At 52.0% G+C, this 14450-nt stretch overlaps 1 protein-coding gene across 1 annotated transcript in view; it reads left to right on the top strand.

The window, feature by feature from the left end:
- GLT1D1 (glycosyltransferase 1 domain containing 1) overlaps positions 1-14450 on the top strand; it is an 81537-nt gene that overhangs the window by 10894 nt on the left and 56193 nt on the right. The window contains exon 3 of the mRNA XM_021698543.2: positions 11968-12116. Within this exon, the coding sequence (XP_021554218.1) occupies positions 11968-12116 (149 nt within the window). The remainder of the gene's footprint in view (positions 1-11967; positions 12117-14450) is intronic.

Consider the following 14450-nt stretch of genomic DNA (forward strand, 5'->3'; position numbering starts at 1 on the left):
CGCCGGCCTTTGGGGTTGTCTGGGGGCGGGGGGACCCGGCACTAGGGCAGGACGGCGGGGAGAAGGCGCTGCAGGGGCTGCCGGGCTGCTCCGCACGCACGTCTTCCGCGCCCGGTTCGTTGATGCTTTCTGTGCATTCGGAGCGCCCTAGGCTTGGGGACTCAGCGAGGAGAACCGAGGTCAGGTGTGCGTGACGCTTACATTGCCGTGGGGCAGAAGCCAGCAAAAGCGCATGTATGTCTGCCGTGACCGACGCAATGCATATAACCTAACGGGGTGAGGGGCTGCTCGCGCACGGGAGCTGTTTCAGGCAGGGAGGCCCCACGGAGGCCTCCGTGCCTAAGTGACGTTTGTGCAGAATCCTGAGGGCGAAGGAGGGTCCCTGGAAGCCTGGAGCTGGGGAGGGTTTCCAGGCCCAGGGTGCAGCAAACGTGCCAGCGCTCCCTCGTCCTTCGGGTGGGCCCTGCTGTCCGAGGGGGCCTCCCTCGTCCTTCGGGTGGGCCCTGCTGTCCGAGGGGGCCTCCCTCCTCCGCTCCCAGCATACCCTGTTCCATTCTCCTCCTCCTGTGTGCTCACCTTCTCAACACTTACCTTCTGCTGCAATGATCTTGTCATATGCTTATTGGTGCTTTTTCTCTTCTCCCCTCTGCACTGTAAGCCCCTCAGGGCGCCTACAGACCAGATAAGTGCCTGAAGCTTAATGGAGAGTTGTGGTGGTTGTTTTTAACTGACTTGCTTCATGAAATTTCTCAACTTACTTCCCCTCAGTGGGTCTGCTTCCCCATCATTAAAATGAACGACTTGGGGCAAAGCCAACGCTTTAATGTCCTTTTCTACTTAAAGATGTAACAGTTCTCCTCCAGATTATAAGTGGCAATGACTGATAGAGGATAAATCAGTTTTCTGAGGTTTACGATTAGGATTTCACAATGAAGATTTTCAGCATACAGGTTTATCTTCAGTCTAATTTCAGTGCCCCTGCTTTCACTCATGGGCACACAGAGGGAGGAAGTGCCCTGCGGCCTCTGCGCTGATGAAGCACATTCTAGCAGGGGAGAGAGACTACGGGAGTCCGCAGAATTAAAGGAGGCAGTTTCAGATGGTGGTTAGGGCCACAGGCGGGCCGGGCTGGGAGCCGTTCTGACTTGGTGATAGTTAAGCTCAGACCTCTGTGACCAAAAGCAGCAGCTCGCTCCGATCGGGGAAGATGGTTCGGGAGCAGGTAATAGCAAGAGCACAGGTCCCGAGGCCAGACCGAGGTTGACAAGCCTGAGAAGCAGAAGGCCAGGTCCTCTGGAACCTCGTGCTTCCGGTGGGGGGGGGGGGGGGGGGGGGGGGGGTGGGGGGGGGCAGTGCCGGGAAGGGGGGTCAGAGAGAGATGCCAGATCCTGCTAGGGAACTAGAGAAAGCATCTCTTTGTTTAACATTTGCTCCCAATGTGAACTGTACATATTCTCATGCATATGTGAACCCCAATATTCCAAAGGCCCCTAGGCGCCCCCAGCCAGAGGGCCAGTAGGAGAAGTAGGCAGGCGTGGCCATGGGGACCGCTGACATTTAGCAGGGGTGCAGGCCCCTTGAGCTGCTTGTCCTTGGTTTTCCTGGCTGTGCACGAAGCGTGACAACAAGGGCTCTTTGTGCTTTGGTCTCTTCAGAGCCAGCCTTGTCTCCCCTTCGCTCTGGAGGGAGCGCAGAAAAGGAAAAATCAGTAGTTGCCAAAGACATCTTGGGTCCTGTGAAAGCCGAGGCTCCTTGAGGAAAGAATGCCAGGTGTCCTGGAAGGGGAGGGGTTCCTATGGTGACAGACATTCTTGTGGAGCTAGAGCATCTCTTCACACTTTCCCTGCCAAAGACCCCTCTAGCCCTCAAGTGACCGTGGGCCGTGGGGGAGGGAGCCCCCCAAATGAATAAGATTGGAGTTCCCTTCAGTCTAGCAGAGGAGGGGTGTGAGTTAGATAAGATTGGACTTTTAAAAAGAAGACGTGGGTCCATTCTTGGGCATCTGTTTGTAGTTGTAAATTAACGCCGGGTCCGTAAATAGCATTGCGGGATCATGATGAGTACACGGATAGGGAGGCACAGGTGGCCTGGGAGCATGTAGGCAGGCGACCCCTCCCAGGCTAGAGGTGGGAGAGACTCCTGGGCATCACAGACTGATGAAAGACACGAGCTCCAGAGCAGGGCTCCCCGCCTTCCCATGCGGGCGCCCCGGCAGGTGAGATGGGGGCCAGGTTACGTAGATGCTTAGCCGCTCAGTGTTCTTACCCGCGAAGAGGGGATGCTATTACCTGCCTCACAGGTTTGTTACGAGCATCAAACATGAGTTAATACATTTTCAGTGTTTAGGACGCATTTAATAAGTGTGAGCGATTCATGATACCAGGGACCTTAACTGGCCAGGGGGGCACGGGTTGGTGTGAAGGGAGGATGGGTGTCTCAGGCGAAGGGCCAGTAGGTGGGATCAAGGGGGAGAGCAAGTCCTCTCCGTATCTGACTTGTGTGGCCTTAGCAATGCCAAATGCGCTAGATGAGTGATGCCCAGTGGGATCCGGGGCTGGCAGGATGTGCAGAGGAGGGAGGAATGATTTTGCCCCTGGGGGACACTGGGCAGTGTCTGGTTGTCATGCTGGGCGTGAGGGGCCCCTGGCGTCTCTTGGGTAGAGTGCCCAGGATGGCCCCCACGGCGGAGACTGATCCAGCCCAAAATGTCAGTAGTGCTGAGACAAACCCCACTCTGGGTGGAGTGGGTAGACATGGCTGGAGACGTGGGCAGGACCCATGTCATCCGGGACCTGCGGTTTTGTGCCAGGAACAGAATGAAGCCACCAAAAGTGATCCAGCTTTTTTTGTTTTTGTTTTTTAAGATTTTATTTATTTGACAGAGAGAGACACAGCGAGAGAGGGAACAGAAGCAGGGGGAGTGGGAGAGGGAGAAGCAGGCTCCCCGCGGAGCAGGGAGCCCGATGCGGGGCTCGACCCCAGGACCCCGGAATCATGACCCGAGCCGAAGGCAGACGCCTGACGACTGAGCCACCCAGGTGCCCCAAAAGCGATCCAGTTTTGAAAAAGGTCGTTTGAGCTGTGTTTTGGAGGGTGGATTGGGGGGGCAGAGGAGGTGAGCATTTGGGTCTGACATATTTCAGAAGTAAAGTAAACAGGGCTTGGCTGTTGAACGTGGAGCGTGTCAAATGACAAAACCACAACTATTTAGTAAGGAGTTTGATGTCCTTTATTCAAGGGAAAACGACCCACAGATCAGGGATGCCCTGCCTCACCAGCCGGTTGCACTTCCATGGGATTTGGGGCTAGAGCGAGGTTCATGGAGCCTTAGAAGCGGCTCGGCGGGGACAGGCCCTGGCTGGCTGGGAGGTTGGGGTTCCTCTAGAGCTAGCAGGCCCTGCCTGCGAGGGGCAGGTGAGCTGGCTAAACCAAGTTGGAGGAGCCTGACTGGCCTGTGTTAGGTTTCCTCGACAGAGATGCATTTCCTGGCCGACTGCGGCTCAGGTTTGGGACGTGGGCCAGGCCACCGGGCAGCCTCCGTGTTTTGTGGGTCCTGCTGGATGCAGTGGTTTAGCCGGTGTAGGCAGTAGCTGGGAGGAGGGTGTTCGGGAGGAACGGTCTGTGTGGGGATCGGTAAGCAGAGTGACTGTTTTATTGTCTCTGCAGCACTTTGCCCTCCCATAGACCTGCGTGCCAGGTGGGAGAGTCCGTCCCCCTTGTGCCTGGCCCAGCGGCTGTCAGTTCGCCTTTCCACATACCCTCATCGGGCACCTCCTTCTGGAGTGGCTTCTGAAGCCCTGCGAACGTTAGAGGGTTTGTTCGCTAGCGTGAGGCATTCAGGAATAATTACTGCTGTTGAGGGTCTCTGGTTTGCTGGAAGGGCTAAGGGGGCCCCTGTGTGAACACGAGGTCGGGGAGCCTGCGCCCCTGTCCCCACTGTGGCGCCACCCTCCACCGCCCGGGTTGGCTGGTCTGGCTCTCGGAGTGGTCCAGCGAGGGGACCGCGGCTCCCCGCCCACCTCCCATCCCCTGAAGCTGCAGCCATTTTCCAGAAGAACCTGACAGTGATCCTGACAGTGCCTCTGAATCAGGCAGATGTGTTGAGGTCAGTTCCTAACAAAAAAGGTCTCAAGGAAGAGCTGCTCTGGTAAGTTAAAAACAGGGTCAGGAACCTGGGGAACAAAGTTCTCTAGAGAACAAAGTTCACTTCACGGGTGATGGAGAAATAAATTGCACAAGTAATGGATGTGAAAAAAAATATTCACAGAGTTGTTGTAGGAAATAGTGGTGGGTCCACAGTTTGAAAGGGCGCTGAACTCGGTGGGAGGCTGGTCCTCAGAGCCCTGGACTAATCAGCCAAGGCTGGGCCAGGTTGGGCCCCCGGGCCAACCAGACGCAGCGGCTGTTTCGTGAGGAAAATCTGGGGGACAGGGCGGTGCCCTGGGGCGCTGGTGGCCGCCTCCCCATCCCCCCACGGCAGTGGCAGAGCTGGGCAGTTGGACGGGGACCCAAAGGTATGCAGTCCCCGGCCACTCCCAGGAAAGGGTTTCTGACCCCCGTCGTACACGGCGCTCGCCAGAGTACCGGGCCAGGCCTGCGGTTTTGCGGGCAAAGCTCCTCGGGGTCAGGCCGCTCCGGTCGGAGGAGGGAATTCTGAGGGTCAGTGCGGCCCATGGATGCACATGTTGGCATCTGTATGAACGTGGGGAGCTGGCTTGGAGCCGAGGGTGCGGCCGGCTTGTTCTCGTCCTCCCTCTGGAACAGGTGCGCGGGGCAACGGAAGCAAACAGACGCTGTGTGGGAAGGCGTGTCGGGGACGGAGGGGAGGAAGTGCTGAGCGGCCCGCACCCAGGCCAGGGCTGACTGTCATCCCCGCCGCTGCCTGCTCTTCGGACCTCTGGATTCTGCTGTGATCGCCCAGCCCTTGGGAAGAAGAAGAGCCCGAAGGAAAGTTCCCTAGGCTTCTAGCTCTTCTTTAGCAGATGCCAAGGAAACTTCGGACGTCTGTGAAGTCAGTAGGAAAAGGCTTTATCATTGTTCCCCCTCAAGTAATAGTTTTTGAAAGTTACTTAATATTTTCATTCAGCAAGTATTTATTATTGAGCGTCTCCAGGAGGGCATGGTGCCCGAGGGTGCCCTCCGTCTCCCGAGCACATGGCCATCAGCTCTGTGCTCAGCAGGTGATTGCAGAGAAGGTTCTAGCATTCCTGCATGGCAGACGAACAGCATACATTTGCAGAAATGGCTCAGTTAATTGCCTTGTGATCAGTGCAAGAAGAAGTGCAGGGTGATGAAAGGAGCAGGCCTTCTGGAGGCTCTGGGGAGCTCCCCTGAGAAATAGCTTTTTCTTTCTCCTACAGTTTGCTTTATTGAGATATAGTTCACATACGAAAAAAATTCACACTTTCAAGGTGTGCAACTCAGTGGTTTTTAGTATATTCGTAGTCACGCAGTCATCGCTGCGGTCTGATTCACCAGCTGCCCCAGCCCCCACTCGTCTGCCCTCCGTCTTCGTGGCTCTCTTTCTTCTGCACGCTCCTGTAAATGGGACCCCCCCCCCCCCGCGGCCCTTCCCGAGGACTGTGCGTACGCATCACTGCCGAACCCTCTGATAGCCGAGGCGTTCCAGGGGTGGGCGCCACGTTGTGTCTGTCCCATCCTCGGTCCCTGGGTGGAGGCCACTTGGGAAGTGGAAGGGAATAGTGCACACGTTGATGGATGAGCGAGGTAGTGAATGACTCTCTAAGCCGGAGCCCGGCAGGTGAGCTCGGTGAGGACCGAGATAGCTGGGAATAGCATTCCCAGCCATGGGAACCATGTGTGCGGAGGCCCAGGGGCGGGAGAAGCAGAGGCACCCGAGTGCGGCCCGAGAGTCGCTGGCTTGGCAGGTGGAGCCACGGTGAGGGTTCTAGACACGGAGCGCTCACAGGACCGCAGGCCTGGGAGAGGAGAGGGCTGGTTCTGCGGCCCGGTGAGCACCCAGCCCCGTGTTCACAGAGTGCGGCCACATGCCCGCGGGTGGCTGTGTGCTTCAAGCACGCCCCGTGTGCCCGTCTGACCACGGGGATGCCTCTGGCCCAGAGTGGGGCCCCGCGTGTCAGAGCGAGGGCTGCGACGGGCACACACGGGGCTGGGAAGCAGGTGGCTCTGGGGGAGCCAAGGGAGGGGCGTGTTCAAGTTGCAAGAGTGGGTAGTCACCCCAGTGATGCGAGGGGTCCCTGAAATCATGGGCCCAGGCCGCGGCCGTCCCACCCACCGCGCTCTCCCATGTCACTGCAGCAGCAGCCACCAGGAGGGGGGTGGCTGGGGCGTCCTGGGCTTGCCTTGCCAGACGCACCTCCGCACCTCGGGCGCTACTAAAGGCCAGCAGAGGAGGGCTTAAGGTATTGACAAGCAACTCGCTAGACCGACAGGAAAAGGAATCCTTGTGGGGCTGGAGGACACGCAGCAGGGGCTGCTGGTGGCAGGCGTGGAGGCCGGGGTCTGGGGGCTCTCTGAGGTCAGGGGTCTTTGTGGTTGGAGTGATTGAGGAGCCTGGGGGAAAGATACGACTGTGGTCAGAGACTGGATGACTTTTAAGAGCTGGATGTAGCAAGCAGGCTATATATCAAACGCCAAAAAAAGCTCTAAGCTGCTTGTCTGCAGTGGTATCAGAGATTTTCAGCTTTGAGTAAGTGGACACCCAACCCCAGCTGCCTGGACAATGAAGGGAATTCAGCGGCTTATCCTATAAAAGATCTGGAGGTGGGGCAGTCTTCAGGCTTGATTTTGCACCTAAGATGCTAAGGACAGGAGTCTGCTTCTTGCCCCTTCTGGGGTCCACTTCCCATTCTTGCTAGGTTTTCCTTGCCGGCACCTCCCATGTCAGGCCTGCAAGAAGGAGAGTCTGAGTCTCTGCAGGTGCAAGTGGGGGCCCCCAAGTCCCAGAGCTGCACGTCTGTGGTGGGAGCACAGCCAGCTGGGGTGCTCTGATTGCCCTGGGCCAGCAGGAGCACCCCTACCTGGGGCTAGGGCGCTTCCCACTCAGATAGGTGACAGGGACATTCTGGGGTGGGGAAGAGGGGACATGGGAATGCACACTCCAGAGGCCACAGATAGGGCAGGTGTGAGAGCTTCACTAATTCTCATAAAGGGAAGGGGAAAGCAGACGGCAGACGTCCATGAGCTTTTGAAGATTTAAGGGAATAACAAATGTTGGCACTGAAGGAGCAAGAAATACATTTGGGAACATTAAAATCAGGAAGTTTTCCATAGAAATTCAAATACCAATCCTCTCGGTAAAATGGCAGAACCGGCAATGGGGCGGAGCGTGTCTGCCTGGTACCGAGGGAAGCAGCGTGAATGCCCGTCAGTTTACGTATTCTAGTGGGCACATTAAACGAAGCACAAAGGAATGGATAAAATTAATTGTAATATATTCTTTTGAACTATTTCCAAATATCATGTCAACATGTCCTCACTCCAGAAATTATTAGTGAGCCGTGTGCATATTTTACACTTGGCACATCTCTCTTCAGGCGAGCTCATCACGCCTCCTGGTTTTCACTAGCCTCCCCCCACCCCCTGCCATTCACACTTCATTAGCCCCATCTCAGCACACTGGGGCTTGGGACACTTCCTGATCTGGTCATTTTGCCTGTCTTCTCATGGAACTTTGCATTCTTTTAAAAAGACTGGCTTCACCACAGTAATCTCTTGCGCACCAGAATCCCATTTAACAGGTAGGTAGACTTTACGGTTTAGAAAACACATTGGCAGCACTCTCCTAAGTAGCACGCTGTCCCGCAGATGTGTGATTACCTCACTTACCCCACAGAAGGTTACGGGGGGGGGGGGGGGCAGTGTGCTCTCCAGCTCACCTTTCCAAACTGGAGCCTGTGAATTTGTGCAGGCCGTCACGCAAGGGCCTCCGTCTTCATGAGCACCCTCATCGTTCCAAGACCAGCATGATTTCTTTTACACATCAGGAATTCTTGAAATACTGTCCGGAGAGCACCATTTTACCCGAGCCCCGCCGACTGTCCCCCACCGGAAACCACATCCCTGCTTCTCCCCGTAGGTGCTGTGTCACTGGGTCTGGCCAGGGGCTCGCGCTCTGACAGGCCCACGGGGTGGGACAGCCCCGAGGAGTACTAGCGCCCTGTTCCCATCTCAGGGTCACGCAGGGTCACATGGGCATAGGACAGAATGCAGTTGGTGTCGCCTGCCCTCGTTAAGTTCCTCCTGCAATTTTTTTAATCCAGACATCATAGTTTATGCAAGTTTGCGTAAGTTAAACACACAAATGATCAAAGTTCTCTATTCCCTCAGTTAAAGAGGATGGTTTTCAGCCAGGTGGAAGCAGGTAAATCCTATTGAATCTGGAGTCGGGCATGTGCAGATAGGTTCATCTCTTCCTGGAACTGCCAAATAATGCTTAAGATCTCTTAATTTGTGAGAGATGCATTCCTTCTCAAAACAGCCTTCAGTCGGGATGCCTACGTGGCTCAGTCGGGTAAGCGTCTGCCTTCGGCTCAGGTCATGATCCCGGGGTCCTGGGATCGAGTCCCGCATCGGGTTCTCCGCTCAGCGAGGAATCTGCTTCTCCCTCTGCTCCTCCCCACCGCTCGTGTTCTCTCTCTCTCAAATAAATAAATAAAACCTTAAAAAAAAGAAAAAAAGGCTTCAAATAAACCAGAACTCCTTGGACATATTAGGTGCTTACAGAGTTTATTTGAATCAAATGATCACTTAAAGAAGGAAGAGGGACAGAGCAGCTTAAAGACATTAAAAGTCAACCAGAAACAAGGGTAAACTCTTAGTCATAGAGAATTAAGATTAAAAAAAAATTATTTCGGAATATTTATAAGATCATAATGTTAGTGTTGAAATGCCATTTAAAAATATGTTTAAAAGACCAAGAACAACCCATTATGTGTACCTAACCACCTCCATTCCATATGTCCTATCTTATCAATTCTGCATAAGACAGAAATCTCTCAGGAATGGATTCTCTAAGTAGAAATCAAACTGCTTCTTTTCCATTTATCAACACATTTGTTTTTGGTTTCTCATTTCTAGAGTTTTAAGAAAATGGAATAACAATTACTCACCCATGCTCAGAAGCAGGCTAGATTCTTATTTTTGTAAAATACTAAATTTGAGGCTGATGCGAGCTGGCTCTGCTTGTCCCTTGCTCACAGCCCTTCCAGAAGAGTTGAGGTGGGGTGAGCTGGGGAGGGGCAGTGTTCCCGACTGATAATGATTGATCAGCATTAACAGTGGAAATGATAAGATCAAGATACTCCTTGTACTTCAATAGCTTAAGCAAGATCTCCACTTTTCTTATTTGCCCAGGGACAGCTGCAGCATCGTGCATTCAATTACAGAGAGAGAGAGAACAATTATCATTTGCAGAGTAGTGCAGGTGATGATGCTCACCCTACTCCCCAGAGTGGGTGTGAGCAAGATGTTTGAATCTGCTGTTCCCTCAAGAGTTCCTGAGCTTGTGTGTGGCTCCCACATCGCAAACAACTTGGCCACTTTGTGACCACTTTGCTTGAAGATTCTAGCTCCTTCATTCTTTTATTCTTATCCTTATTTGCTTTGTACACTATTGCCCCTAAATGCAAGCCAGCTAATTCACCTGGTGTTTAGCTAAAGAAATAACAATCTGTTTTATGGCTGGCGTAAAAAAAAAAAAGAAGGGCTATGTTGGATTTGGACTTTGTACTAGAGCGACTTCCGGATGATTTTAGAGATGCTCGAGGGTAATTTTCAGGGAACTTGATGGTCACCTACGTGCTGGCTTTGTAATGGAAGCCTAAGTGCGACGTGAAGGATCCTGAGCGAGAGAGACTCCGCATGATGGGGGGGGGGGGGACAGATGTGTGGTGGGAGCGGGGGCTGTGGGATCTCACAGGAGCTCGCGTTAAGAAATGGACAGTCGTGGCCACGGGCACTCAGAATGCACGCCGAACTGGGCATCTTGCGAGTGGAAGAGCGGGTCTGGAGCTAAGGTGGATGGAGTGGGGGGCGGCCGGCATGCAGGCTGTGAAGGGCGCCCGCCGTGTGCCCGGTAAGGCGTTTGGACTTGATCCCAGAGACGCATTCAGCCATCAGTTCATTCAAGAAGCAAGGCAGATTCGGGCCCCATTCTCACAGAGTTGACGGCTGAGCTGGCTACCCCGGGCGGCCCGGGTGGGTTCGTTGATGTAACGGGCACACACGCCTCCAACAATTGTAAAATGTAACATCTGCCCGTCCGTAAAACCCACAAAAGGGCGGGTCTGTTTCTCCTCCATAGACATAATCACTGCTGCCTATTTCTTAGGTGTCCTACAGATATTCCGTGCACACACACTATATATATATATACACAAAATACTCTTCACTTGGCTCGCTCTTCACTAATGACGTTCTCTTGGCGTTGATTCTAAATTACACTTGACCCTTGAACCACTCAGGGTTGAAACTGCATGGGTCCACTGACATGTGGAGTTTTTTTCTATAAATACAGTACAGGACTATAAATATATTTTCTCTTCCTTATGATTTCCCAAATAACCTCTTCTGTTCTCCAGTTTATTGTAAGAATACAGTACATAATATGTATGACATGCGCCATCTGTGTTAATCAACTGTTTATGTTAGTGGGAAGGCTTCCAGTCAGCAGGAGGCGGTTAGTGAAGTTTTGGGGGAGTCAGAGTTATATGTGGACTTTTGACTGCGTGTGGAGGGGTGCCGCCCCAACCCCCACGTTGTTCAGGAGTCAGCTGTATTTCACTGCGACCTCCTGCATCTCTTTGATGGCGGCAGAGCTTGATGGTGTCGAATGTGCCCTAATATAGCGAGTCCCTTACTGACGCACACCGAGGTTGTGTCCGGTCTGGGAAGTGAGACACAGCTGCAGAGCCTTGTCTTGGGGGTGTGTTTTTGCACGCATATCCAAGGGTAGTTTGGGAATTGATTCCTAGAAGTGGAGGTGTTTGGTGACAGTTTGTGCATCTGAAGTACCCTAGCTGCGGCTTCACTGCCCACCAAAGAGTTTGTTCCAGTTTACCCGCTCAGAGTAATGGACAGGAGTGTTTCTTTCACGAAGCCTTAGGCAGACTTTTGATCTTTACAAATATTCTATGTAAAAAAGATGACTGAAGTCCAGCACCATTTCCTGTATCTAAAAGCCCAGCTGAATTTCTTTTTTGAGGGCCCGCAATTTTAGGTCCATCCCTAATTTGCCATCAAGTTGTTACTTGTTTTTTTTTTTTTTTCTTCTTCTTCTTATTGATTTATGAGAGCTATTTATTAAGTAAATTAGCTTCTTTCTTTCTGTTAAGTGTTTTAAGTAGTTTTTCTCAGTTTCTTACCTATCTTTTGATTTTGCTCATGCTGTGTCATCATTCAGAAAATTTCTTTTATTAGATTTGTATTTTAGATTTATGTTACAAAGAACTAAACCAGGATGAGAAGAAAGACATGTTCTTGAAAGATATTTTGGAGGTAGAATGGAAAGGCCATGAAATATCTTTGGAAGCTATGATAATGGGTGACTTTGGAAGTCTTTATTAAGAACTGAATTTCAGATGCCTAAAAGCAGACTTTGGGTATCATCCATAATTAAGGGACAGGAGAAAAAATGTGGAATCAAGGAAATTAAAAAAAGGAGCTTTCTGGCCCAGCAAATGCCACTGAACACTATCGGTGTGTGCCTTTTGTCTCAGGGCTGAATTAGCCCTCATCCCACTGGCCTTGCTCCCCACTGAGGTCCCAGGGACCGGACACTGGTGGGCGAATCATTATTGCCGGTGATGGTGAGCCTTGTCCTGTATTTTAGGAGGGTTGCCCCTACAGGACAATTCAGAAGATACAGTTTATTTACTTCTTGATTTAAATAATCTTTTGATTTAAGATGTTCATCCCAGTAGCCACCTGGGGCATATTTATCCTTTGCCCTCATCTTTTTCTTTCTCTTTATATTTTTTGGTAAAGGGACCATCTAGAAGCTGCCGGCCATGTATGTCTTCTGAAAGATGCCGTTGACCTGGAAAGCTCATCTGAAATCGCCCACCTCATCAGGGCTGAGAACCTGGAGGCAGCATTGGCTCTTCATCTGTACAGAGGAGGCCGGCTCGTGCAAGGTAACCCGCTTTCTCTGCAAAGGTGGAACACTGGAGGTCATGGAAACCAGAAGCACTTACAGCGACAAATAAAACAGAGTTGAGGGGTGCCTGGGGGGCTCAGTCAGTGAAGCGTCTGCCTTCGGCTCAGGTCATGATCCCAGGGTCCTGGCATTGAGTCCCGCATCGGGCTCCATGCTCAGCGGGGATCCTGCTTCTCCCTCTGCTGCTCCCCCTGCTCGAGCTCTCTCTCTCTCTCTGTCTCTCTCATGAATAAATAAAATCTTTAAAAACAAAGAAACAAAACAGCTGAGATCTCAGTTCATCCTGTTTACCCGGTTCAAACCTGGGGGGAGCACCCTCATTTTCTTTGCTTTGTCCTTCTTAGGGCCTCATTTTCCAAAAGGAGGTAACTCCGATTGAGAATGGACGTATATGCCAAAGCTGTCGTACTGCATCGAGAGCTGTCCCGAGCCTCCTGGATGTACAGTTCCTCACTCAGAGTATGATTTTCAAAAGTCACACATACGCGCCTCTTATAAACACTGACTGGGCATGTAGGAAACATTTTATTCCACTGACCTACTAACGAGGCAAACACTAAGATCCTGAAGTAGCTTAAAGAGCATCTGAGGAACTGGGATTTGAGTGGGTGATTTCATGGAGAATAGAAATTAGGTTGCTAGGTTAGCTGCGGAGCAGGGTCACGTGCGATGGGCCCTCCGGGGCATTAGTCAGGGCTCTCCAGAGAGACGAGCCCAGGAGGACATGTACAGACACACAGAAGAGATTTATCACCGAGATGGGCTTACGCGACTACGGAGGCCCAGAAGTCTCGCGGCCTGCCCTCTGGAAGCTGGGAACCCTTTCCGTCCGGGTCTGAAGGTCTGAGAATTGGGGGCTGCTGGTGTCAGTCGCTGTTTGAGTCTGAAAGCCGGAGAGCTGGGAGCTGGCACGGGCAAGACGGATGTCTCGGCTCAGCCTTGCCCTCCTGCTCCAGAGGCCTTGAGCAGATGGGGTAACACCCACTTGCCTCAGTGAGGGCGGCCACCTTCCTCCCTCAGTCTGCCAATTCAAATGCTAATCTCAGCCGGAAACACCCCCACAGACACACGCAGAAATAATGGTTTACCGGCTGTCGGGTTGTCCCTGAGCTCAAACACAGCGTTAACCGTCACCACCGCACAGAAATGATTTACATCGCTACTTGACCCAAGCCGGCAAAGCGTGTATTTTAAGTAAGCTCTACATCCAACATGGTACTTGCACTCCGAACCCTGAGATCCTGCCATTTGCAACGACGTGGATGGAACTGGAGGGTATTATGCTAAGTGAAATAAGTCAGAGAAAGACAATTATCGTATGATCTCAGTCCTATGTGGGATTTAAGAAAGAAAACAGATGAACATAGGGAAAGGAAAGGAAAAATAAGATGAAAACAGAGAGGGAGGCAAACCATAAGAGACTCTTAATCACAGCAAACAAACTGAGGGTTGCTGGAGGGGAGGGGGGATGGGGTACCTGGGTGACAATACGAAACTGATGAGTCACTAAATTCTGCCCCCGGAACTAAAAATACACTATATGCTAACTAAATTTAATTTAAATAACTTAAAAAAAAAAAAAACCCAGAGTCCAATGCTCTCAGGCTGAGCCAACCAGGCACCCCAAACTGCAAAGTATTCGATGCAACTTCACAGCGTATGAGCTCTTAATTAGTAGTAAAGAGTGAAGCTAAACAACAGTACTCTCTCTCTTAAAAACTTGACTAATCAATCCACCGGGGACCTTAAAACACGGTTCCCTCGGTCGCTGAAAGGACATGTGCGCAGTCGTCGTTTTGACTTCAGCTACAGCTGGGGGCTCTTTCTTCTTAACACTCCGAGGCTGATGTGACTTCCGTGAAAGCACAGAGGCACCAAGTGAAGGCAGAAGACATTGCTTGCGTTGCAGCTGACCAGTGAGTGCCTTTTCCCAAACGTGAATTAACTGACATGGCGGTGGCAATCACATTTCGGGGGGCGGGATGTCATTTGAGGGCCAAAATGATCTACGGTCATCACAGGAGAATGGAGCTCCCATCAGCAGAATGTGCCAAGCCTCGGAAATTTTCGGCAGTCACATTGCTAAAGGTGACTTTCTGCCTCGCTTCCTCTTCCTGCTCCCTCCCACCTCCTGCCCCCAACAGGGACCTGGGGCTTCACCGGCTGGGGCCTCACTTCATGCTCGCTTCCTGCCTGGGCACATCGGACAAGGTGCTGTTTTTAAAACCTAAGCTGCTACATGCACACTTCAATCTCCCCCCAGCACAGAGTGAGTGTAACTAAATGATCAAGAACAAAAAGGAAACCTTCG

This window comes from Neomonachus schauinslandi, chromosome 14, assembly GCF_002201575.2.
Source record: "Neomonachus schauinslandi chromosome 14, ASM220157v2, whole genome shotgun sequence".
Lineage (NCBI taxonomy): Eukaryota > Metazoa > Chordata > Mammalia > Carnivora > Phocidae > Neomonachus > Neomonachus schauinslandi.